Source organism: Phoca vitulina, unplaced genomic scaffold (genome assembly GCF_004348235.1).
Source record: "Phoca vitulina isolate PV1807 unplaced genomic scaffold, GSC_HSeal_1.0 scaffold12, whole genome shotgun sequence".
In the NCBI taxonomy this organism is placed as follows: Eukaryota; Metazoa; Chordata; class Mammalia; order Carnivora; family Phocidae; genus Phoca; species Phoca vitulina.
In genome coordinates this window covers 49,062,102-49,088,034 of record NW_022589715.1, presented here as the reverse complement: position 1 = coordinate 49,088,034, position 25,933 = coordinate 49,062,102, and the positions used below count along the sequence as shown (strand labels likewise).

The 25,933-nt window shown below is 48.5% G+C and overlaps 2 protein-coding genes across 2 annotated transcripts in view; one reads left to right on the top strand and one right to left on the bottom strand.

Moving 5' to 3' along the window:
* ABCG5 (ATP binding cassette subfamily G member 5) overlaps positions 1–6,548 on the bottom strand; it is a 26,434-nt gene extending 19,886 nt beyond the window's left edge. Inside the window, exons 1-2 of the mRNA XM_032411078.1 lie at positions 6,271–6,548; positions 5,525–5,646 (exon numbers count right to left, since the gene is read on the bottom strand). Coding sequence (XP_032266969.1) covers positions 5,525–5,646; positions 6,271–6,416 — 268 coding nt within the window. The 5' untranslated portion in view covers positions 6,417–6,548. The remainder of the gene's footprint in view (positions 1–5,524; positions 5,647–6,270) is intronic.
* A 263-nt stretch (positions 6,549–6,811) lies between these two features.
* Positions 6,812–24,566, top strand: ABCG8 (ATP binding cassette subfamily G member 8). Its single transcript, XM_032411210.1, is given in 18 exon segments — positions 6,812–6,874; positions 11,367–11,468; positions 12,542–12,692; positions 16,347–16,508; positions 16,511–16,581; positions 17,056–17,164; positions 17,167–17,187; positions 17,277–17,327; positions 17,330–17,545; positions 19,740–19,902; positions 19,992–20,075; positions 20,967–21,166; positions 21,608–21,684; positions 22,432–22,498; positions 22,501–22,698; positions 23,655–23,741; positions 23,744–23,785; positions 23,867–24,566. Coding segments are annotated over 18 exon segments (2,001 nt in total). The 3' UTR covers positions 24,004–24,566.
* Positions 24,567–25,933: the final 1,367 nt, after the last annotated feature.

The window sequence follows — 25,933 nt, the reverse complement described above, 5'->3', positions numbered from 1 at the left end:
TTTATTTATTTGAGAGAGAGAGAGAGAGAGAGAGAGCGCACATGAGAGGGGGAGGGTCAGAGGGAGAAGCGATGCGGGACTCGATCCCAGGACTCTAGGATCATGACCTGAGCCGAAGGCAGTCGCTTAACCAACTGAGCCACCCAGGCGCCCCTCGCAAGTCCTTTAGTAAAATCAAGTTGGCCTCAGCCTGCACTGAGAGCCTTGGGCATGACCCAGCTGGTTGTTGCTAAGAGCTTTTCCCTGGTTTGGTTTTTCTCTGGTTAGAAGTTAGGTGATACCATTAGGATAAAGCACCAGCCAGCCCCTTCTGCTCATAGTGGACATAAACCTACATGAGCCCAGAGAGTCAATGGAGACAGGAACCAGCATCACCAGGCTCCTAAGAAGTTAGATTAACAGAGGAAATAGGCAGAAGGTTCTGAACTGTCTGAAAAGATAGCAAGAGAATTCTACCAAGGATATGATGACTTGTGCAAAACCAAAGAGAAGATCTTTTGGTCAAGTATTATAAAGAAACTGCCTGTTGCCATGAGGGGTACAAAGATGAATAAGCCAAGCTCCTATAGCAGTTGTCTTATCATCTAACCCATGGCTGACCAAGCTCAGAGTTAGCTCTGGCATCTTCAGTAGAGGTCAGGGTGGGAAGGGAGGAGAGGGACTGTAAAGAAACGAAATGGGGGGGCGGGGAATGAAAGGTGACATCATTTGAGTTGTCTTTCAAAACATGTTCTGAAATTTCCCAGTCATGATCCTAGGCCTTTTACATGGTTCTAACCTTGCCTTCTGTCTCTGGGATCCAATCTCCACTCTGACAAAAGCTACAAATATCCTGGAGCCTGGATCGCATCACATCAAAACTGACCTCCCTGAAGTCATCAAGTTTGCTTCCTTGTTGCCGTATCTGGTGGGCACCTTCCTGTGTGCTGACCTCTCAGTGGCATTTATACTATTGCTTGCCTTTCTCTGTAAATCTCTGTCCCCTGGCTTTGATGCTACTTCATCCTCTTGGTTTAATCCTGCTCGTCTGGCTGCTCCTTCCCAGCCTCCTCTGGGTGACATTCAGGGTTCTCTCTTGGGCCTTCTGCTTCTCATGTGACACGTTCTCACTGAGCAACAGCGAGCACCAACCTGCTAGCCAGCATGCAAAGGAGCCACCCTGGAAGATTTTCTAGCCCTGCTCAAGCCTTCAGATGACTGCAGCCCAGCAGACTTCGGACTACAACCTCATGAGAACCCCCGACAGAACTACCCAACAAAGTCACTTCCAAATTTCTGACTCATAGAAACCCTGAGAGAGAATAATAATTTTTATTGTTTTAAGCCACTTAGTTCTGGGATACTTTTTACATAGAAATGGATGGCTGAGGGCGCCTGGGTGGCTCAGTCGGTCAAGTGTCCGACTCTTGATTTCAGCTCAGGTCATGATCTCACGGTTGTGAGATCAAGCTGTGCGTCGGGCTCATGATCAGCGCAGAGTCTGCTTGTCCCTCTTCTTCTGCTCCTCTGCCCCTCTCCACCATGCGCCCTCTCTCGCGCTCTAAAATCTTAAAAAAAAAAAAGAAAAGAAATGGATGGCTGATAGTTTCTTTTTGTAAGATATTTCAAGTATCTATTAACTCATTAATGAAAGGACTAGCAGAGTAAAAAAGTTCATTCAAAAAAAGAATACAAGGAAAAAAGGGACACAAGAAACTAATATGTATAATCAGTGGAAAATAAAAGGTCAGAATAAGATGCAAAATTAGACATAAAAATAGTTAAAGCCCTAGAACATGACACCAAAGATACAGGTAACAAGAGAAAAAATAGACAAATTGAAAGTTTTAAAATTTTGTGCCTCAAAAGAAACTATCCCCAGGGATGCCTGGCTGGCTCAGTTGGAGGAGCGTGTGACTCCTGATCTTGGGGTCATGAGTTTGAGCCCCACACTGGGTGTAGAGATTACTTAAATAAACTTTTTTAAAAAAGACACTATCCCCAGTGTAAAAAGGCAACCCACAGGATGCGGAAATATTTGCAAATCACATATCTGATAACGGATTAATATCCAGAATATATAGAGAGCTTCTAAAATTCAACAACAAAAAACCAATGAACTCAATTCAAGATTGGGCAAAGGACTTAAACATTTCTCCAAAGAAGATATATGAATAGCCAATAAGCACATAAATCACCATCACTAAGCCTTAGGGAACTGCAAATTAAAACTGGAATGAGGGTACCTGGGTGGCTCAGTTGGTTAAGCGTCTGCCTTCGGCTCAGTTCATGATTCCAGGGTCCTGGGATGGAGCCCTACATCGGGCTCCCTGCTCATAGCAGGGAGTCTGCTTCGCCCTCTGCCCACCCCTCTCATGCGTGTGTACTCTCTTTCTCAAATATAAATAACATCTTTAAAAAAAGAGAGAGATAAAACTGCAATGAGATAATACCTTGCACCCTTTAGGATTGCTACTATCAAAAAATTGGAAAATAACAAGTGGCGAGGATGTGGAGAAATTGGAATCCTTGTGCACTATGGGTGGGAATATAAAATGGTATAGCCACTGTGAAAAACAGTACAGGGGTTCCTCAAAAACTTAAAAACAGAATTACCATATGACCTAGCAATTTCACTTCTTCGTAAATACCCTAAAGAATTGAAAACAAGGTTTCAAACAGATATTTGTCCACCCATCTTCATTTCATTATTCACAATAGCTAAAATGTGGAAGCAACTCAGGTGTCCATTAATGGGTGAATAGATAAGCAAATATGGTATATATATCAGTGGAATATCATTCAGCTTTAAAAGGGAAAGTGTGACACAGGCTACAACATGGATGAAACTTGAGGACGTTATGGTAAGTGAAATAAGCCAGCCACAAAAAAGACAAATAAAATATGATTCCACTTATGTGAGGTAGTTAGAGTAGTCAAAATCATAGAGACAGAAAGTATAATGGTGGGGCTGGGGGCAAGGGGATTGGGGCGTTATTGCTTAATCAGTGTAGAGTTTCAGTTTTACAAGATGAAGAGCTAGGGGGATGGATGGTGGAGAGGGTTGTACAACAACGTGAATGTATTTATTACTACTGAACTGTACACTTAAAAATGGTTAAGATGGTAAGTTTGATGTGTATTTTACTGCAATAAAAAAAGAAAAAAGAAAAAAGGTTAATGCCCTACCGGGCAATAAAACCATGACCTTTGGGGTTATCTTCCCTAAAAGGACAGAAATTTTAACTAAATAGGCCTCTGCAAGGGAGAAAGCAGCCCAGAGTCTAGGTCCCAATTGACAGCAAATATTGAGTTAAATATAGTTACTCTCCCCTGGAGTGTTGGGTGACCCTAGGCAGACTTGCATTATACCATTTTGTCATGAGACTTTAAACATCTAAGTCTTCTTTTGCCTCAGTGATAACGATTTCAGAAACAGTCCTGTGTTAGATGAAGTCATCGTTTTGTGAAACACTAGCAGTAATTCATAGAATTGATTTGTTTACTCAGTGATTCAACAAATATTTACTAAGTACCTACTATGTGGCCGGCCCTGTTCTAGCTGTTGAGACTACAGCAGGAAAAAAAAAAAAAACCACAGATAAAGCTCCCACCCCTGGGGAACTTGCAGTCTACTGTGAATCCATGGTCAGTATATAAAATGAGAGATGTTGTCATAAAGCCATGATTAGGTATCATCGGAAACCAGCCCATGAGCTCCCAGATCAAGGCCTCCCACCCACTGTCCTGAGATGTGCATGAAGCGTCACACTGGCTTGTGGGACACCTTTCTGAGATGAGTTCATTCTTTATTGTGTGCAATATAACCACCCTAATCCTACAGAAGGCAGGCAACAAACAACAAGTTATAGGAAGAACTCAGCTTTTCCTCTTCTTAAAGAAAAATATAATTATCAAAAGGAAAATTAGAATGGCCCTGGATATTAGAAATGGTTTGGGGCACCTGGGTGGCTCAGTCGGTTAAATGTCCAACTTGTGGTTTTGGCTCAGGTCACGATCTCAGGGTCATGAGATTGAAGCCCATGTTGGGCTCTAAGCTCAGAGGGAAGTCTGCTTGAGAGTCTCTCCTTCTGCCCCTCCCCCACCAAATAAAATCTTAAAAAAAAAAAAGGTTAAAAATTGGAAATAGGAACAGACAGGAAATCTCAGCAAAATATAACAGTTTTAGTCAATGAATTCCTTCTCATTTAATCTTAATGCTACTATTGTTACCCAGTTTTCACCTGCTGTAGCAGGGGAATGGCTATGGATTTCAACTCCCCAGATCAAACGAGGCTGTCCGTGCTTGACTTTTGTCACAGACTTGCGTTACCCGTTGCTATTCAAGAGAGTAACGCAAGCGTGTAGTGCCCATAAATGTCAACAATGTCAGTGCAAGCAAGGACTCAACCAGGACGCTCCTCTGAAGCCAATCTGTCAGAATCTTTCATCCTTAAATTGTGTAAGATAACCTAGTGTAGCGGACCCTGTGGTGTCCACACAGAGCCCCTCGTCAGACTCAATGCACCTATCCTCCAGCTGCCGAGGACTCACAGCTGCGGTCCCCACGGGGCATTGCCCTCAGACATAAGAGGCTGCCTCTCTGGAGGCTAGACCTTCCCAGGACAATGACTGGCTGATGCAGGGACACAAAGACAAACCGTGATTCAGCCTCAAGTGTAGATATCCCAGGAAAGAGGAGGAGAAGGTGGGAAATGGGCGCACAGACGGCCTCAGTGGAGTCTGCAATACTTAATTCCTTAAAAACAAAAGGATCTGAAGCAAATATGGTATAATGTTAAGATTTGACAAAGCCTTACAGGGTATGTTAACTAAGTTGAATTTTTTTTTTTAAAGATTTTTTATTTATTTAAGAGAGAGTGAGCAAGAGAGAGAGCGAGCACAAGCGGGGTGAGGGGCAGAGGGAGAAGCAGGCTCTCTGCTGAGCAGGGAGCCCGATGCAGGGCTCAATCCCAGGACCCTGGGATCATGACCCAAGCTGAAGGCAGACTCTTAACTGACCGAGCCACCCAGGCACCCCTAAGTTGAATTTAAATAAAAAAATTTGTCAAAAGATTTGATAAAACCAGATATTAATATGTAAATATTCTTAATATTATTTGCTATTCTTGCCTATTTGAAATACATAATTTTTTTTAATAATGAATATGGGACTAAATGAGCATGCACCCTTGTGCTTACTTAATTCCTTGTCCTGCCTCTTGGCAGGGTACAGATCAGGGGAATTGTGTTTACTGAGCAACCCTACATGCCAGGCACCATGCTCAGTACTTTCCATACTTTGAAATAGGAATTAACTGACATGTTAGGCAGGACTTTCTTCTTTTCTAAGGATCTCTCTGAAGGCTTCACATTAGTACCAGATTCCATTCAGTAAGACATGTCATTCGATTTCATTCTAACATCAAGCTTGTAGCTTTCTTGCTACAACTTAAACCTATTTCCTCAATGTTCAAAGCAAGCCAAAGCCTTTTCTGAATGCTCATTGAGAATGTAAATTTAAAGTACTCCTTCCCAAGCTTACCTGAGCTCCCTAAGATGCACATGATCTGCCCGCTCTTGATGTACAAGGAGACATCTTTGAGGATCTGCCTGTCCCACTGCTGCCGGCAAGATGTGAAGTCCCACCAGGGCCCAGCTTGGTGGCTTTAAAGGAAAGGGAGTGCGGTGTTCCAGAAGGGACCAGACCCTTGTCCCCCAGCACTGATCCCAGTTGTCTCTGGACAGGTTCCTAAATATGCTTGAGGCTCAGTGTCCTTCTCTGTAGACACTGGCAGGTAGTGACCGAGAAAGATCATCTCTGTAAAGCCCCTGCCCAGGAGCTGCTCTGAATGCCAGCTCTCTTTGGTTGTGTGGGAGATAAACAGGACACTGTTTATTCCTTCAGTTGATCCTGCATTCCTTCACCAGGCTTCATTACACTTTGTGTTGCCCCAAGCCCTCTCCATCCCCATGGTGCAGGCTGTACGCAAGGGGGACACAACAGGAAGGGATCAAGGGGCACAAAGCAGAGCACAGCTACCTATCATAGCTTCCAAGTCTTCCCATGGGCAAAAGGGGGGCCATTCGCCACTGCTCCTCATCTACCACTGGCAGCCCTTCTCCTCTCCTCTCTCCACCTTGATCCACTAAGGAGGGAGCCCAAAGCCTCCACATATGGCCCTCATTAGCAAGGAAAGCCAGCAGAGACCCACTCACCTCGGATCATGACCACAACTCAAACAAAGCCCAGCTCCAAGTTCCCAGTAGGCAAAAGAGGTATGGCCTTACCTGATACTGTAGGAGACATGGAGAATGCCCAGGCTGTGTCGAGGCTTTGAAGCAGCTGCAGGAACCTCCTCTGGGGAGCTCTGGGGGCCTCTGTTTACTTGGATCCCCAAGGACCCCACAGGGGTCAAAGATGGGAATTCACTCATGGCTAAGAGACAGCAGACACAGGCGAATTTTGGGGTGCTGGACTCTCCCTGGAGGGGCCTCAGGAGAGGAGCCAGCAGCACACTCCCCCGCGGGCTTCTCACCAGGCCCTGCAGTCCCTCCGCAGACCTTCCCAGCAGCGGGACTGGGGTTTGGCCATGGATGCCATTATCTGATGCACCTTTACCCAGAGCGTGTGTGCTAACTTGGCAGTGGGCAGAACACACAGCCTGTGGCTTATAGGAGGGCTTGCCTGGGAGGAGTGCCAGGAGAGAGGCGCAGTGAACCAGGGTCAGAGACTGCCCAGCTCTGAGAAAGACAAAACACTGGTGCTGTCTGGTAGCAGCTAAGGTGGAAAGGAAGCTGCAGCAAAGCGGCACAGACACCGCTGGGCCCCATGGCTGAGGCGGCCTCAGAGGAGAGAGGACTGTGGAACGGGGCTGCTCCCCAGGATGCCTCTGTGAGTGATGGGCAGTCACCTCAGTCATGGGGGGTGGGAGTGAATGGGACCTTTCTTCCTCCCTCAGGAACTTTGTTTTAACTTATGGCCAGGACCACAGAGGGAGAATATGGCAGCAGGACTCTATTCCCTGGGCATCAAAGGGCTGAGGGGAAGGGATTCAGGGAACAGGGGTGGGTAGGGGGCCTGTGAGGTCACTTCTGCACAAAGGCACACTCCTACAGGGAAATGACATTCCTGTTTGTGACTTGGGCTGATGTAGCTTTTTCTGAAGGAGACTGCAAAGCAGAAATGTGTTCACATACACTGGGGACTCCGCAGTGCCTCCTTCATCTGTGTGTCTGTCAAGCTCAGAGTCTCAGACGCAGTAAACCGATGAGATAGGATGGCAGGCAACTTTTATGGGAACATCAGAATTTATGTGCAAAACATGGCTACAGCAGGCAGACATAAGACCCCAGAGAGAGCTGGAAGGTACAGACAGCAGCCAGGGGGTCGAGAGGTTGGGGCAGAAGGTCTCCACCCTTATCTTACATGAGAAATGTTTACTTGAGAAATGGCCTTTGGCTAAAATCAGGGTGTGGGTGGGATTTGAAGCAGGAGGCTAACTAGGAAGACAGAGAGGAAGCAGAGCCCACCCTCTATCCCCACCTCACCCCAGCACACCCTGCTGTCTTTGCCTGCCGTGGAGAGGAGGGAGAGAAAAGACAAGAAGGTCTGAGGACTCCACACCCAAAAGAGAAGGCCACAGGCCACCTAGTCTGGCCCTGAGTTGCTAGGATGTGACTACAGCTCAGCCCATTCCTAGTCCACTCTGTAGCCATGACAAATAGCCACTTCTGATGTGGGAATACAGCCAGTCCTTGCCAAGAAATGACTCCTAAGAGCTGTGACTGCAGTGCTCATAGCCTGAATAAGATATAAAGTTAGCAGTGGCTATGGGGACACTTTCTGCCAAAAAGGTCTGACAATTCAGCCACCACAGCATGGGATACAAATAACTGCCCAAACCCAACATCCAGGAATGCCTACCATTTCCAATTTCCATTTCTCCAATTCTTTACTCAAGGTTCCAAGTGACAATCTTCCCCCAACATTTAAGGCATCTGGAACAAGAGAATGAGGGCTACATATCTTATGTCTAGATGTTTTAAAATTATCAATCAAGCTAAGAACTTTAAAATAGTTTTTATCTTATCTTGATATACCTTCTGCACAACCTGAAAGGCCAGGTGTAAATTTAGAAATTCTAGGATCTTTTGGAGGAGCAGCTAGAATGTGGTGGCGCAGGGGAGCCAGCTTCCAGCCCAAGCTACAGCCTATCCCCCTTCTCTGCCCAACCCCAGCCCCACACATGACTCACACACCCCTGTGGTCATGCCATCCTGCCTACCCACATTCCATTCACACTCCACAGACAAATGCCCCTCTGGCCTGGGGCGCCTGGAGTGGCAAGTGCCCTTGGCCCACAGACTCCTCAGTCCATGGGCAGAAGCATAGCCAGAGGAGGACAAGAGGGGTCCAGTCCTCAGGGCAAAGATGTGTGAGATCTGGCCTGACCATTTTAGTAAAGGCCCAGGCTCATCCTCTCAGCCAGGAACAAACCCTGCATGTTTCTGCCAGGCACTGAGTCCTCAGTGCGTCGCAACTCAAGGGCAAGGATTCCCCATTTTAGAATAAGGAACTTGGGCTCCATGCTCCCTGAGTTCCCTTCTAATCTATGCTTCTGACTCAGGAATTTGATCAGAAGTTAATACAAGGAGAAATTACAATGTAGCCCAGCAGGAGCCAAGCAGGTTACCTACAAATAAACCTGCTTTTGCTTTTTTCGGTGTCACCTGTCAGAAATTCAAGTGATGTTCTGACAGTCGTACTGATTAAGATGTCAGCTGAATAGATATTTAAGTATTTGAAAAATACAGAGAGTTTGTCAAAACCTCAGGAAGAGTCTAACAAATCCTTCCTGGGAGCCAAGGAAATATTTCAAAATGGAACAGAGGCCATCCCCAACCCAGCAATGAATTCTCTTCCTCTGAAAGTCGCCCTGCCTGTGCAGCTCTAGAAAGGTAGTCCCTAGATGGCAAATGAGGTCCCTGGCTGGCCTGTGCCTGACTACTTAGCCTGGGGGAGGGGTACTGCCCAACCCCCCAGGAACAGGGAGCACCTCTCTTTTATCTGTCTCCCCATTCTGACACCTCTTTCCCCACGGCCCCAGCACCCTCCACCTTTTCAAAGCACTTATCTGCAAAGTGGAATCCACTTGGGCATGAGGTCACCTGCACATAATACTCCAGACCCCAAAATGTCTGACCTCCTTTCCTAAGCCACCCCTCCACCTGAAATCTAACCTGGGTAGCTTTTGGCCAGGTCTTTGTTCAGAGAAACAATTTCTGAGCTAACTCATATCTTATACCAATCGACTTAATATCCACCCTACAGACATTTACTTTTTTATAAACAAACAGGATGCATGTTAGCCCAAATGAGTCTCTCAATAATTGCTAGAATTTCTGATAGTTTAACGGAATTAAATGGAAAAACTAGGCAGTGTGAGTGCTGGTGGTGGAAGTGGTGAGTAAGGTCAGGTGCAGAACTGATGTGCCTGGAACACAGCACCTTTCTTAGCTGCCCTGGTCTCCCCCAGGAGAGAGCTCCTTCCCCACCTCTGCGGGCACAGGCCCTGGGCCCTGCTCCATCTCCGTGGCCGCTCCTGCCTCGGAGGCACTGGCCACTGAGGCGCAAGGTGGGAGGAGTATTCTGGAGTTGTACTCGTGGGCTCCCTCTCTCACGTGGAAAACATATTTTGAATTATTTCAGACAGATTAGTTTATAGAGTAGCGAACTCTCATGTACACACCACTAATTACCAAGAGCTCTGAAGCTCGCTCCCCTTGCCTTCCCCTGTAACCTTCTCTCTTGTATTCCTCTGTTCCCCAGAGATTGCCCTGCTGCTAAATGAGGTGTTCATCTTTCCCAGGTTTTTCTGTATAATTTAGGATCTTTATGGTAACAGTTCTAACATCAGACAAGATAAGTAGCTATGGTCTGCTGTTTCCATACTGCCCTGGAACTCTGGGGACTACTCACAGCTGCTGCTGATTGTCACCTGTATTGACTTCCCTCCTCTCCCATGGGGCTGGAACATCCTGTCTGAGGACCTCGGACCTCCACCACTACAGGAAGCTTGACAGAGACTTTTGGATGTTATTTTCACATAAGTCGTAAGTCATTTTATTTTCACACAAAGCACAGGTAGGCACAGTGTACACAGTGTAAATATACCCTGAATGGATGCTTGAGGTCAGCCTGCCTCTACACCTGGCCTGTCACACTCCATCCTAACCACCTATGCCATTCATTAAGACCTACACTTCTTTGCATGGTGACAGCTGTTAACTAGATGTATTGTAGTGACCACTTTGCAGTGTACACAAATATTGTTGTGTTGTATACCTGAACTAATATGATGTTATATACCAATTTTACCTCAATAAAAAAATCTAAGCTGCTCAGAAACCACCTTTGTCCCATCCCAAACTCCAAGCCCGAAGCATGACGTGGGCTCCAAGTACTGGATGCTTGCTTGCTTGACTGAAGGAACACATCAGTGTGAGAAGAGCAGCTCTGGGGGAAAAGATCAGAATCAACTGGAACTTATTAATAAATACACTTTTTCGTGCACTAAGAAATAAAAGAAAAATGTATTTAAAAATGGAAATCTTACTAGGCAGGTTCTTCTTTTTTTGGGCCTCAATGATTTAAAGGATTGAACTGATAAAACAGAAGGAATTCGGATCTGCTGATGGCTAATACCAAAGGTATCAGTTGATACCATGAAACACTGATTTGATGTACAAATATAGCATCACTCCAACAACAGCAAGATGATGACAATGAGGACTATGACAATGAGAGGGACTTCCTCTGAAATCTCCCAACAGCATTTTGAATGGCTTTGTTGTGCAAAACTCATTAGAATAAGATGCAACTTTTCCTAGGATGGTGTCTTCCAAATATTGAGCATTAGCTTTTTGATAGTTATTTCCTCTCACATGCCAGGTACATGGAGTCTCTTTGGCATTAGAAGATAGTAAGCCAGAGACAGGGAAGAGAAAAGTTAAGGCCAACCCCCAGCTCAGGTGTCCCCAGAGCACAGCAGCTCACAAAGCTCTCTCCAGTCCGGAGTCTGGGTCTTGTCCACCATAGGCTGCCTGGGTCCAGGCTCCACCAATCTGAGATTGAGTTTTCTGGAGCCAGGAGCTGTGCTGGAGGGAAGCCCCAAAGCTCGCTCTGCAGGGAAGGAAAGATTTGCCCTCACGAATGTTGTATTTTCTCAGAGCCCTTGGGCTCCACCTACCCAAACCCATGTCTTTCCAATTCTGGATCTCAACCACACTAGCTGCTGCTCTCACCTCTTGGGTCTCCTCCCTGTTTTCTCTTAAGTGCTCAGCAGCTTTTGAAGGAGCCCCTCACCTGTCATGTTTGCCAGCAGGGCCTCCAGGACAGCTTGTTCTCCTCTGAAAGTGACAACAGCCTGTACTTCACCTACAGCAGCCAGTCCAACACCTTGGAAGTCCGAGATCTCAGCTACCAGGTAGAAGCACACCTGAGGACAAGGTGGGAGGAGTGGGCAGGGAAGGCCAAATGATTCCGCAAGTGGAAGGTAAGGGTGAGCCCATGCTGGCCACGCTGATGCCTCACATGTTGAGTGAACGTACAGGAGTGCCCTCTCCTACACATACCATAGCTGGAGGCTGACAGGCATAAGAGGACGAGACCTTTGTAAAACATAAATTATGTGAACCTGTGGGGGGAAAAAACATCTCTCAAACTTTTTTTAGCTTCAGATTTTGAAATAATTTTAGACTTCTGGGAAAGTTATAAAAATAGTAAAGAGTTTCCATGTACCCTTTGTCCAAATTCCCCTAATGTTAACATCTTGCATACCCAGAGTAAAACAATCAAAACTAAGAAATTAACAATGCTATGACACCATTCTATAGATTTCTTTCAGGTTTCACTAGTTTTGTGTTTTGTTGTTATTTGTTTGCAAAATATACTGTCCCTGGAACTAATAAGACATCCAGAATGCAAGGACTGCGGGCCTTTCGGAGGCTTTCAGGGAACCTCTGGTCAGATTCAAGACTTCCATTTCTCAGACCCACCTGGGGGCAGACCCCAGGTGGTCCAGATGGAACATGCTGGGGGCTGCAATGCTGAACCTCAGAGGCCCAACCCTGGCTTCCTGTACATGTGAGTTAGGACAAGCTAATGAGGCACGCCATAACCTTTCTCTGCTCTGCCACTTGTTAGCTGTGTGACCTTAAAGGAGATTTACACAATGCCTTATACACAGTAAACATTTAATAAATCATTAGTAAATTACTATCTTTAAGTGAAGACATCATTTTGCTTTATGTTGTATTTTCCTTTCTGTTCTGCTATTGTACATGCTTCCCATGTCTTCAGACTTAGAAATGGTAGCTTCAGGTTCTCAGCACAGGGTCTCAACATGGGCTCCACCCCCATGTTTGATAGAACCTAGGGGTGGGCCCCTCAACCTGTTTGTATCAGCAGGAGGATATCTCCTATACAGAGCTGAACAGAAGTTGCTGAAACCCTCTGACCACTCAGCTCTCTGAGGAACCTTCCAATGTTTCCCCACAGGTGGACATGGACTCCCAGGTGCCCTGGTTTAAGAAGCTGGCTCAATTCAAGATGCCCTGGACATCTCACAAGGCTTCTTGTGAGCTGGGCATCCAAAACCTGAGCTTCAAAGTGAGGAGTGGGCAGATGCTGGCCATCATAGGGAGCTCAGGTACCTAAGGGCAAATAGTGAGGCAATGGGTTCTGTCTCTCCTGGAAAGAAGACTGGTCCCTCAGACAGATGGATGCTTCTCACAGAAGCATGAGTAGAAACAGCATAGCAGAGTGGGTGAGAACACAGGTTCTGGGTCAGACAGACCTGGGTTCAAATCCCAGCTCCTCCAGGGCGCCTGGGTGGCTTGGTCAGTTGGGTGTCTGCCTTCGGCTCAGGTCATGATCCCAGAGTTCCAGGATCGAGCCCAGCATTGAGCTCCCTGCTCAGCAGGGAGTCTGCTTCTCCCTCTGCCCCTCACCCTTTTCGTGTTCTCTCTCTCTCACTCTGTCTCTCAAATAAATAAAATTATTAAAAAAACAAAACAAAAAAACAAATCCCAGGTCCTCCATTTACTAACTCTCAGGCAGTCGCCATCATTATGAATCACGAGTGTGCCTCTTGAAGCTGCAGCCAAGGCTTGGTCCTTAGTTAACACCTATATTGAGACAAAGCAACAACCTTTCCAAGATCATCAGGCAGCTTCAGAATTCAATGTTCTTCTCGGGGGACTCCCTCCACCACCAGGGACATTCACTCATTGTTGCCTCACGACCAGGTAGGCACAGCCCCTGTTGCAACTCCCACTTCTCAGAGACCCCCTCCAGTTCTTAGTGCAGACTTCAACCACCTGCAAAGATCCAGGTCCTTGGAGTGCCTCAAAGTCACTTCCACAAGACAAACTTAAAATTATACAATGCCAGAGGTGAATGGGGCCTTAGAGAACAAAGTTCACTCTCTCCAATGTATTCTTTCTTCTTCCTTCCCAGTTTGGAAGCCTCTTTAAAGGAGGATTTTTAAATTACCAGTATTTTAAGTTATCAATCAGAGTGTCCTCCTGCCTCCCCTCAACACATGCACACCTTCATTCGACAAATGGGGAGACTAAAGTCTAGACAAAGTGAGTGATTCCCCTGAAGACATATTTAATGCAGAGTTGGAACTAGAACTTTGGTCCTCTAATTCTCAGATCAAGCGTTTCTCTCACATGGTATGAGAACACGTTATACCTTTTAGTCATTTCCAGAAGTAAAGATTACTGTACTTTTGAACATCTCCAAATTTTTAGTCTTCTGATAGGGAAATTCTATTTATTGTCTAACCAAAGATCAAATAAGATAATGTGTGTCAATGCACTTTGTAACTTAAATAACACCCACAGGGCGCCTGGGTGGCTCAGTCGTTAAGCGTCTGCCTTCGGCTCAGGTCATGATCCCAGAGTCCTGGGATCGAGTCCCACATCAGGCTCCCTGCTCAGCGGGAAGCCTGCTTCTCCCTCTCCCACTCCCCCTGATTGTGTTCCCTCTCTCGCTGTCTCTCTCTGTCAAATAAATAAATAAAATCTTTAAAATAAATAAATAAATAACACCCACAGGTCAAGTCCTGCCCACTTTTGACCCTGCCTCTGCAATTCTGATCTAAACATTTCATAGGCCAATTTTATTTTTGTAAATCCTGGTGGCTTTTCTTGTTATATCTGCTTTTTCTTCATGAACTGAGAATCTGGGGCATATGTGGGCCCTGTGGAGGCACTTCCACAAAGGCTCAGAGGCATCACAATTAATACTTGCTACACTTGCTTCTATAGCTGTTAGCATCCTTGAGGATAGTGAAGTTCGGAGAGATTGAGTAGTCTCCAGGCCTTCTGACTCTAGGTTCAGTGTTGTTTAGCTTCAGGTTTACTTAACTAAAATTATTTAAATGATTTCTTTTTAAGATTTATTTATTTATTTGAGAGAGAGGTTGTGAGGAAGGGCGGGGGGATCCTCAAGCTGACTCCCCACTGAGTGCAGAGCCTGCCGCCAGGGGGCTCAATCCCAGGACCCTGAGATCATTACCTGAGCCAAAATCAAGAGTCGGCTGCTTAACCGACTGAGCTACCCAGCTGCCCCTAAATGATTTCTTAGAAAGATTTATCAATTACACATACTGTGACTCTTACTCCACTTAAGAAAGAATGAAACAAAGAATGAATGAATGCTCAGCATAATTTATAAAATATAAATTAAAACAGCCCCAGACACTTTGGCTGCTCTGTAGAATCAGCAGTAGTGACAAAGGTGTTTTCCAATGAATGAATTTACTTAATTGGAAACTCCTGCCATTTTATAAGGCTCTTGAGTGCCTTTGGTGTTTTCTCCTGGTCCACAGAAGGTCTCCCCCGTTCCACTAGGCAGTCTCCACTGGAAAAGCCACCCATACCTCTCATAAAGTGTTTAGGAAATGTGGCCTCCGCACTCGCTTATTGGGAATCCCATTGTAGCTATGAATGTTGACAAAGTCCCCTGCTATCTCAGAGCCTGGATCTGATGTCTGAGGCTGGGCAGGGAGCAGGACCAGAGCCCTCCCCTCTGGTTTCTCTCCTGGCTATTTTGCTCCACTTATGTTCCCAGGGACCTTGAATGAGGTGTACCTGGGAGGTAGCATGCAGGTCCCTTTCTACTGTGAGAGCCTCTGGTCAGTAAGCAGAAGAATTATTGGGGAGACTTCTTTTGTTTTTTGCACTGGAGGCATGGGGCTTCTTGCAGGAAGCATGTGTGTATGGCAAGGAGGGGTGGTTCCATTTGTGTATTGGCCCTTTCCTTGTTTGAAAACAGTTGCAAAATTTGCTCTCTGAAAGAAATTGATGGTAAAGAAACCAAACCCTCACTTGGGGGGAATGGGACAGAGCCTCATCCCTACCTGTTTGCAAAGTGTTCTCACAGCTGCAGCCCAAATGGCATTCACAGCTTAAATGGCTGTCAAAGAGTCTCATCAAATGCTTCTGGAAACCTGATCCAATCTGACACTTCCCCAAATCAATAGCAATCGCTGTCACTCAGAGGTGGATGGTGTTAACTTAGGGCAACAGATCACTTTTTCTAGAGAGTAAAAAGTACCACTGATAAAAATAGGAAAAGACAGATATAGAGAAATACACATGTGTATACTATGGTTTAGTTTTAAAATCATGTCCACATCTATTATTCCTCTATTTTTTTCTCCTTATTTCTGAAAATAAGTTCCAATTTTGCATTTTTAAAAAACACTCTATTTGTGAGATCAAGCCCCATGTTGGGCTCCTCTCTCAGCTGGGAGTCTGCTTGAGATTCTCTCTCTCCCCCTCTGCCCTTCCCCCCACTCAGTCTCTCCCTCTAAAATAAATAGTAAATCTTTTAAAAAACACCCTTTTAATTCTCCAAAATTAGTCCTTCCCACAAAGCCAGCTTCTGAGCCAAATGTTGCTGACACATTTACCACCCAAAAATGGTTAAGCTTCATGGTGCAATTAACACCAGCCTTACTTGGGAGAGAAAGGGACTTACTAGAGGCGGAAAGGGGCATTTGCTTCAGGTACAGCCAGGGCCAGGACTCCAGCCCTCTCCTGCCATGCAGCCCCTGGCTACCTGGCTTGAACCCCCAGCGTCAACGTGCCTCCAACGCCCCAACGATGCTCAAATTGGCTGCGGGTGAAAGGCCTGGAGCTCTAGGTTCTGGGACTGCCCCATCCGGTCCAAAAGCTGTGCCACTTTCCCTAGGGGCTGGTCCAGAGTGGCTGGAGAATGTGTGGGCTGCCGTGGCTTCCAGGCCGGCCCCCGCAGCCCTGCTCTCAGGATGTGTTTGGTGGCTTCACAGGCTGTGGGAGAGCCTCTTTGCTGGACGTGATCACCGGGAGGGACCATGGCGGGAAAATTAAGTCAGGCCAAATCTGGATCAACGGGCAGCCCAGCACGCCTCAGCTGGTGAGGAAGTATGTGGCCCACGTGCGCCAGCACGACCAGCCGCGCCCCAACCTGTCTGCGAGACCCTGGCTTTTGTTGCCCAGCTAAGCCTGCCCAGAACCTTCTCCCAGGCTCAGCGTGACGAAAGGGTAACTACCTGACCCTGGTGACCCCAAGAAGTCATGACATCCTTCCCCAGGTCGAGTTTGAGCAGCCCAGCTCACCATCCTTCCAACCAACCCTACGCTCAGCCTTGCCCTCAGTCCACCTTTAAACCCTGCAACCCTCGGTAAGCCGCCTGGGCCCTGGCCAGTTCCCTTCACGGCACAGGACAAAATGTGTGAGGAGTGCTGTCTACCTGTTTTCCTGTCCTCCGTGTGGGCAGGGAGCCCAGCTGTCTTGCCCCCAGGTCGCGGCCACGTTTCCAACATGGCGCCACGCCCTGCGCGTGGGAGCCGCTCAGGACGTGCGGAAAGAACGCGGGAACAAACACCGCATGGGGCAGTGAAGGCTGGAGCGCAAACCCATTCGGAGGGGCAGGCGCTTTACACTCCGGGACAACACCAGCGTGGCCCCGAGCCAGGCGGGCGGCCGCGCGTCTAATCCCCGGCCCTCCTCCGCAGGGGGACGACGTGATGGCCGAGCTGCGCCTGCGCCAGTGCGCCAACACGCGCGTGGGCAACGCGTACGTGCGGGGCGTGTCGGGGGGCGAGCGGCGCAGGGTCCGCAGCGGGTGCAGCTCCTGTGGAACCCAGGTGAGGGCGCGAGGTGGGGCCGCGGCGCCCACCTGGCTGGGCCTGGCAGCCAGAGTGCTGCCGGCTCACCAGGCCCCTCCGCTGGGAAGGAATCCTCATTCTGGATGAACCCACCTCCGGGCTCGACAGCTTCACGGCCCACATCTGGTGAAAACCCTGTCCCGGCTGGCCAAGGGCAACCGGTTGGTGCTCATCTCCCTGCACCAGCCTCGGTCGGACATCTTCAGGCTGTTTGATTTGGTCCTCCTGTTGACGTCCGGCAGCACCATCTACTTGGGGGCAGCCCAGCACGTGGTGCAGTACTTCACAGCCATCGGCCACCCCTGTCCTCGCTACAGCAACCCTGCCGACCTCTACGGTGAGCTGCCAGGCAGCGCCCCCACCCACCAAGCCCCCCAGGGCCTGGTGGAGGGATCCGGAAGGGAAACTCAGAGGCTTCCGGGGAGCAGGACCTGGGAGGGGGGCGAACAGAGCGGGCTGTAGAACAAGTGTCCCTTTGCCAAGTATCAAATGTCAGAAACGAGGGTCTGAATAAAGCAGCTTCTGACGTAGCTACCCTCCTGTGCAGGATAGGTAAGAAGCCTTTGAGAATTCCAATGGCTAGAGGAGATAGAATCCAAGAGGCTCTGGATCAATTTCTAGAATTGTGGTCTTTATTCAGACTCTGTAGGGAAACTTAGGTTACCTAAGGTCAGGAGACCACCAGGAAATCTTAAAGCTGTGCCCTGATGCCCCCAAAGAGGCAGAGAGCCTGAAGGCACTCGGTGGTAGAGGGGGCCCCAGGGCACAGGGAGCTCAGGGCCATTTGGAGGTTTTGGTCAGTGAATCTCTAGATAGGAAAATTGTTCTGTCAGCACCAGAGAGGCCTATCTGCTTGGGGTTCTGAGCTCTTAGCATATAGCCCTCGGGGGAAGGGTAAGCCAATTCCTTCATTCCTGGGGAGACAGTTGTTTTTACAGGTGCCTGACCTGAAAGCAGTTGCCCGGATCCTGAATGCTGAGGAGTGCCGTGGCTGCTGGCCAGGCCGCAGAGCTTGACCAGCGCTGGGGGGAGAAGAGCGGGGGAGGCCGTAGCTGTGGCTTGTCTAATATGTCACCTGGAGCCCCAGCCTTCCTCCCAAGATGGCCCAGTGTAGCAAGGGCGTCACCAATAACCATGATGACAGGGACCATGTCCTTAAGGGCAGACACTGGGCCCAAAAGCACCAAGCTGCAGAGGGTGTGCCTTGGACCCTCACAGACCTGCCAGGGTCATCTCCATCTTTACAGATGAGAAGACCAAAGTCTGAAGAGTTAAACCCCTTGCACAGAACTTGTAAGGCACAGAATGGGGACTCGCAGCCAGTGTATCTGGCCCCCTCCCTGACTCCTGACCCTGAGCCCACGTCCTCCTCCCAGCATCCAACGTGCCTCCTTCCCACAGGAGGACAGGCCACTCTCTCCAGCCTGCCAGCCCTTGTGCACTCACACTGTGTGAACTCACATAGAGGGCACCTGTCAACCTGGCCATGGGGAGCAATGTGCAGTAACCCCAGAGGGGGGTTACCAGAAGCCAGATGTCCACAACAGACCTGAAAAAAAAACCTTTTTCTTTATATTATTATCATTTGTGGGGGAAGGGGCTCTTGCCTACCACCTACCAATCTGGGGTACAGGGCCTGGCAGTACCCAGAGAGTCTGGTGTTCTGAGCTACAGGCCTGCACACTAAGGAGACATACTGCGTTTTACAAGACTCCTCCTAGACATTATCCTGCCTTGCGACATGTCATGAAAATGGCAGGAGGGAAGAGACAGAGGTTAAGAGGAGGAATAGTGGGAGGTGAGCCACCCTCCGGCCTGGAGTAAAGCTGGGCTCAGGTGGGCCCTGGTTATGACTGGGTGGGTGTGCCTTTCTGACATTGCAGCAGCCCCATGAGAGTAGAGCTGGGGCCGGGGCTCCCAGATGCTCCCCACAAGTAACGTGGAGGTGGGTGCAGAGCAGCCTGGAGGGCAGTGACAGCTCACCCTCCAGCCAAAACATTCTCCCCTTTTAGGCAGGCTGCTTGGGGAGCCAAATTACCTATTTACAGTGAGAACTAGAACTTCCAGGTGCCCAGACTGCCCAACCACCTCGTGGCCAGCCCACCTTCTCTCCATGGGCAGGCACACCAGGGAGGCTTAGTCCTCATCTCAAGCTTCCTAAATGGCTTGAGTTGGAGCCAGGGCATAATTGTGCCATGATCTTTGGCTCTTTCTGATGTCCCCATAATGAGCCTGAGGGTTGGGATGGGGGCCAGGGCCCACAGGGCCTCTGGTGTTGCCCTTCCCCTGCAGCAGGCTTTCCCCTGAAGTGGATGTGGCCAGGCCCAGCAGGGTGGGAGGCCAGCCCTGGCTGTCTGTCTGTCTCTCTCTGCTCTGCTCATCACTTCGTGGTCCACTCTCAGAGGGTGGGGAGCACATCCTGGAGCCCCCAAGGGCTGACCGGCATTGTGAACTGGCCTTGCATCAAGCTCCTCACCTGTGAGCAGGTACAGAGACCCAGCCACCCATGGCCCCACATCTTCTCCTTACAGTGGACTTGACTAGCATCGATAGGCGAAGCAGAGAGCAGGAAGTGGCCACCAGAGAGAAGGCTCAGTCCCTTGCGTCTTTGTTTCAAGAAAAAGTTCGTGGCTTCGATGACTTTCTGTGGAGAGCAGAGGCGAGGGAGCTGGGTGAGGGCACTTACCCGGAGAGGTAAGGCAGGCCAGGGTGGCTCTGGGTGGAGAGCTCCTTGCCGAAGGCAGCCGTCCCCACACCCTGTGACACACTGTGCTTCTTGACAGCCCGGCCCTCCCCCAGGACACTGACCAGCCCCCGACTCCCACGGAGCTGCCCAGCCCTGTGCAGCAGTTCACCATGCTGATCCGGTAATTATCTGCCATTTCATCCCACTACCACCAACCCTGTCCCACAAGTCTTTATTGTATCAAATTAAGCCCTTTCTATCTAAAGTGAATTTGAAGGAGAAAGCAAGAGGTAGAATCATTTTTAAAAAACCGGTATCACCAAGACCAGCACTAGCCCTCTGTGCAATACAGAACACTCCTGTTACTTTTATTCTTTAAACAATATCAAAATGTCGTTACTGGCCGGATGATTGGAGAAATTACATAGGATTGTGGTGAAAAATTCAGACGATCCAGGAGAAACCCAAGTGGAGAGGGAAGGTTACCTGTCACATCAGCCCTCAGAGAAAACCAGACCCACGTGTTTGGTGTGAGTCTTTCTAGATATTCCCATGCACACAGCGTTTTAATACATAAATGAGATCATACTTTGCATATGGTTCTGTAACCATTTTTTTTGTTTTGTTTTTGGCCTCATATAGAAAAGGTCTCTACCTCTCATCTGGTTAGGTCTTCTTCGGCATTCCAATCTAAAAAGCCATAATTCATTTCCCTGCTAAGTGCATATTGATGGTTCAATTTTTTTCAGGCTTTTGCTATGGCAAGTAACGCTGCAGCAACCATCCTTGTACATACGTCTTTACATACCTAATTGGTTATTTCCTTAGGATAATGTCTTTAAGTAAAATTGCACGGCGGATATGTTGACAATAAAGTAAATTATTTATTGTGTACCTAGTGTGAGACAGATGCTTTCATCAATGATCTCATTTGAGCCTCACAGTCCTTGTGAGGGGGTAGTGCTATTCCCATTTTACAGATGAGAAGAGAGAGGCTTGCTGAGATTAAATGACATTGCCATGTGACAGGGCTGGTATATGTTGTCCCTTGGCATCTCTTTTGTTTTTTAAGTCGTCAGATTTTCAACGACTTCCGAGACCTGCCAACTCTCCTCATCCATGGAGCAGAGGCCTGCCTGATGTCCCTGGTCATTGGGTTCCTCTATTACGGCCAGGGGGCCATCAAGCTCTCCTTCATGGACACAGCCGCCCTCTTGTTCATGATTGGAGCTCTCATCCCTTTCAACGTGATCCTGGATGTCATTGCCAAATGTGAGTGGGGCTTGCTCTCTGTGACCCACACCTGAAACCGCCAGAGGACACGGTGTTGGTCACCCCTCTGAGCCGGTCCAAAACCAGCCTATGTTCCTCTGAACTCCTGGGGAGAATGGGTTTGCTGAATAGTTTCACCATGATTGCAAAACAAAAGGTGATGATTGTTTTTAAAGTTCGCACATTAATATTAGTATGCAAATGAAAGCAGATTACCCAGGAGTCTTAGGCATTCCTATTATAGCAGGAATTATACTTGACAGCAATGCACAAGTCACAGAATTACAAACATCTAAATTAGGATGGTTTAACTCTGCCTGCTTTTTAAAAATAGAAGACATTTAGTCAATATGACTATTTATAATTGTACTAAGAGAGACTCAAAAGCAGAAACACTGAAAATTAATGTCACTTTCATTCTCCTTTTCTCCCCCTTTTTAGGTCACTCAGAGAGGGCAATGCTTTACTATGAACTGGAAGATGGGCTCTACACTGCTGGTCCATATTTCTGTACCAAGGTGACTGGTCAGGGCTGAGAGCAAGTGACCAGGTAGGGGGCAGGGGCAGAGAAAGCTACACTGCATTGTACAAAAGCTCCAGAGAAGTATTTTGCTGAACCAGGAGGCCGTGCATCATCTGGGGTTACAGATGTCACATTCGCAAGGGGAGTTTCAGAGGCTTGATATTTTTAAAACATTTACCAGAAGACCAGGACTGTGGACTAGGACTGACACTTTTCTGGTCAGCAGAAACCTTAAAAAAGAAAGAAAGAAAGAGAGAGACAGATGGAAGGAAGGAAGGGAAGGAGGGAGGGAGGGAAACATCCAGCATACTTCACCTCTCCGATCTCACGACATCTCCAGGAAGCATGTCGGCTGTTGCTATACTTATTTCCAGGAAGCGGAGGCTTGGAGAGGTTATGCAGCGGTCTCAAAGCCCCACAGCTATTAGGTCTGGGCAGGCAGGCTGGGGACTTAAACAGGAGAACAGATACCTCACTGCCATTGTCACCAGGCCGCATGGCCTCCCTGGGGGAAACTGCTCTGAATGGTCCCAGATGCAGCACATGGCATCCGCAGGGGGAAACCAGCAGGGAGCTCACGTTCCAGGGCCCCACACTCGCACCCACCGGCCCTCCTGCTGCAGCCTGATCATCAGCGGGAGGGAAGATTGGCATCATAGAGGGTTACTATCTTTAAACATTTAAAGAACAATGACAGTGAAGGCAATTAGCTCCACATCCTTGCAAGGGCTATTCTTGGCAGATCCTAGGGGAGCTTCCGGAGCATTGTGTCTACATCATGATCTACGGGATGCCCACCTACTGGCTGGCTACCTGCCCCCGAGCCTCGAGCCCTTTCTGCTGCACTTCCTGCTTGTGTGGCTGGTGGTCTTCTGCTGCAGGATCATGGCCCTGGGTGCCGCCGCCCTGCTCCCCACATTCCACACATCCTCCTTCTTCGGCAACGCTCTCTACAACTCCTTCTACCTCACCGGGGGCTTCATGATAAGCTTGGACAACCTGTGGACAGGTAAGGCCTGCTCCCCTCCCCTGGTCAAGCTTTTTGAGTCTTTCTGGGGCTGGATGAAGCCTGCTTTCACCTGGGGATGAGAACTCACCATTTAGATCCAAGTTAAGCCTGGTTTTTCTGGGAGCCAACTGTCCTGCTTGTCAAAGGAATGACTCCATGAGAGGGTACAGATGGCACCTTCTTTTATCCCCCAGCTGACACCTGGAGGTCACCCTTGACTCTCCCCCACTCTCCACATTCACCAGTGAGCCAGGTCAGTTCTGCCTATCCCATCTTTCTGAAATGTTCCCTTGCCTGATCCCCCAGCCCTGGCCTTATCGTCGGGTCTCAGACCGCTGCAATGGTCTCTGTGACCCTGGTCCTACTGCATCCCTCTCGACCCTCGCCCATGCAGAGGGCGCTTTGTAAGGTGCAAATCCACGTCACTGCTTTTTTTCAAGCCCTCTGGGGGGCTGCTAACTCCGTGCAGCCCCCACCTTGCTCTTCTGAAGTCCCCAGCACACTCCACGCACACATAGCTGAGCCTGTGTGGCTCTTCTCTGTAGGGCGCGGTCCGCCCCCGCCCCCACAGCTGCTCCCTTCTCCAGACCAGCCAGGCTGGGCTTGTTCCTTCCTCCTGCTCCGGGCACTGTGATACTCCCGTGGGGTCAGGGCACAGACTCACAAATCTCAGCTCTGCCTCCTTGAAGCTGAGCACATGCTGGGACACCTCGTAAATGACTCTCTCAAATTGTTACCTTTCCAACATGTGGTGACCCCCACAGCCACCTGGCCCCCTGTACTCCACCCCATGTCCCAAGCTGTCACTCTGGCTCTTTCGCCCTCTCCCTGCCCTCCTGCCGCCTCAGGGACCTTGCTTCCCTTGGGGCAGAGCCGCCAGGGCCCTATGGTCAGGAGTGCTTCCCAGGGAGCAGGTGGTTAGCCTGTGTGAGTAACATGGCTCCCACTGTCTCCAGTGCCTGCCTGGATTTCCAAAGTCTCCTTTCTCCGCTGGTGTTTTGAAGGGCTGTTGCAGATTCGGTTTAAAGGGCACACTTACCACATGGCATCGGCAACTTCACCATCCCTATCCCGGGAGACGTAGTAAGTAGCTGAGGCCTTCGACTCTAAATAGCTAACATCCGTCTGAACGTTTTCTCAGTGAGTTCACTGACGTCTGTGTCCCCAGATCTCAGTCCCATGGGCCTGAACTCGCACCCACTCTACGCCATCTGCTTCATCCTCATTGGCATCGGTGGTGGCTTCACGATCCTGTACTACGTGGCCCTGAGGTTCATCAAACAGAAATCAGATCAGGACTGGTGATTCATGCCCAGGCTCTGGCCTGCTGCTGGGGACTTGAGAAGACCCTTCAACTGCGCTCCTTTCTTTCCTCCCAAGGAGCCCCTTCCCGGGCACCAGGAGGACAGCACAGGGAGCTCAGCTACACGGGCCTCAGCGCTGCAGTGGCACAGGCTGACCACAGGATGGCAGTAGAATAAAGACAGTAGAAAGGGATTTGTGATCCCGGGCCAGAGCTCGCCGTTCCTGGGCAAGGGAAAACTGAACTTGGGGACACCTACAATGTTGCTAATTGATTTCCTTTTCATATGTATTTATATAGGCCACTCAGTGCAGGATGGGAGCAAGTTAGGTATGAATTGAATAGGCTATGCAAGAACTGGATCCAGGGGAAACAACAACATTGCCTAGTGAGATGTTTGGCCTCATCTTCGGGTCTCCCCAAACTGTGTTAAGGCACTCTCAATACAGAAAATGATCTAAGACATACCAGTGAGATGTCATCCTTTCTTTTTGTGTGGGATCACGGGCTCCAAAAGCCAAACGGAAGAATTAAAAATTTATTGAACATCTACTGTATACCAGGTAGAGTTCAAAACGCTTTCTTTATGTGGATGACCGTATACAGTTCTCAGCCCTTTGAGGTGGGTGGTATCCCATTTTATAGATGAGGAAACTGAGGTAAAAATTCAGTTTACTAATAAGTAAGGTCACATGGCTACTATGTGGTGGAGTCACATGTGGGGGTCAGAAAGCTTTGGAAGCCTTAGGGGTTGGAGGGCAAAAGGCAAGTCCCGAGCCACTGTATGGCTTGGAATTCCAGGAAGGCTCCAGAAGATGATGGTGGTAGAGGCTGTGCCAGCTCAGCCGGGCCTCTTAGACTTGCATCGCACTGGCCCTGGCTGGCTCTGAGGACCAGCCTCGAATCTTTCACAGTGGCCAGGGTATGGGACAGATCATGCCCAGGTTGCGTGCTTTGTTGCCTGAGCATTGAGGACCATCTGACCCAAAACTGGTACACAGAGGGGAGCAGATTGTTCCCAAAGGAAACGCCAGCGTCTGTGACCAAAAAAGGAGGAAGGTAAGTATTTGGGAAGCAAACAGTAAACACTCACCCCGGGTTCCCTAGACTGTTACTATCACTGCTCCGGGCAAGCAGCATGGACCTTACCTGGGAGCTGGTTAGACAGGCAGAATCTCACACTCCACCCAGACCAACTGAATCTGAATCTGCATTTTTAAAAGATCCCCAGGTGATTTGTGTACCTGAGTTTGAGAAGCAGTACTCTAGCACACTGCCCTTTTACAGTATACCAGGAAACTCAGGGTCTTTACACTGCTACATTATACCATGGCATATTTTGACATCGTTACATTGCCACCATCCAATGGGCAGGCCCAATTCAAGAGTCACTAATTGTTCGGACAAGGACCTTCATGGCAAAAGGATCAAGCAGATCTAGTTGTCAATTCTCTTTGGGCTCCTTCAGTTTGGAACAGTTCCTCAACTTTCCTTGACTTTTGTGACCTTGACACTTGAAGATTCTGCAGAATAGCTCTCAGTTTGAGTTTGGCATATTTTCATGATGAAATCCAGATCATGAATTTAATGGGATATCACAGCAATTTCCTTTGGCAGAGATGTCGCAGAAGTGGCACGCCCTCCTCCTTGCATCCTATTGGTGGTAAAGATTGCAGTTTGTCCTGTACTGAAGATGTTCACTTGATCACAGGGGTGTCTGCCAGGCCTCTCCACAGCCAAGTCCCTTGTTTGGTAATTCATAAGCATTTTGTAGGTAGGTACTTTGAAACTATGTAAGTTACCTGTTGCTCATTAAACTTTCCATTTATGTATTTTTCAGTTTATATCAATATAAAATTGTAGTTTCCTATTTTAGTCAATGGGTTTTGATCCCTTAGTATCATTATTAATTTTTATGTTCAAATCATCCCT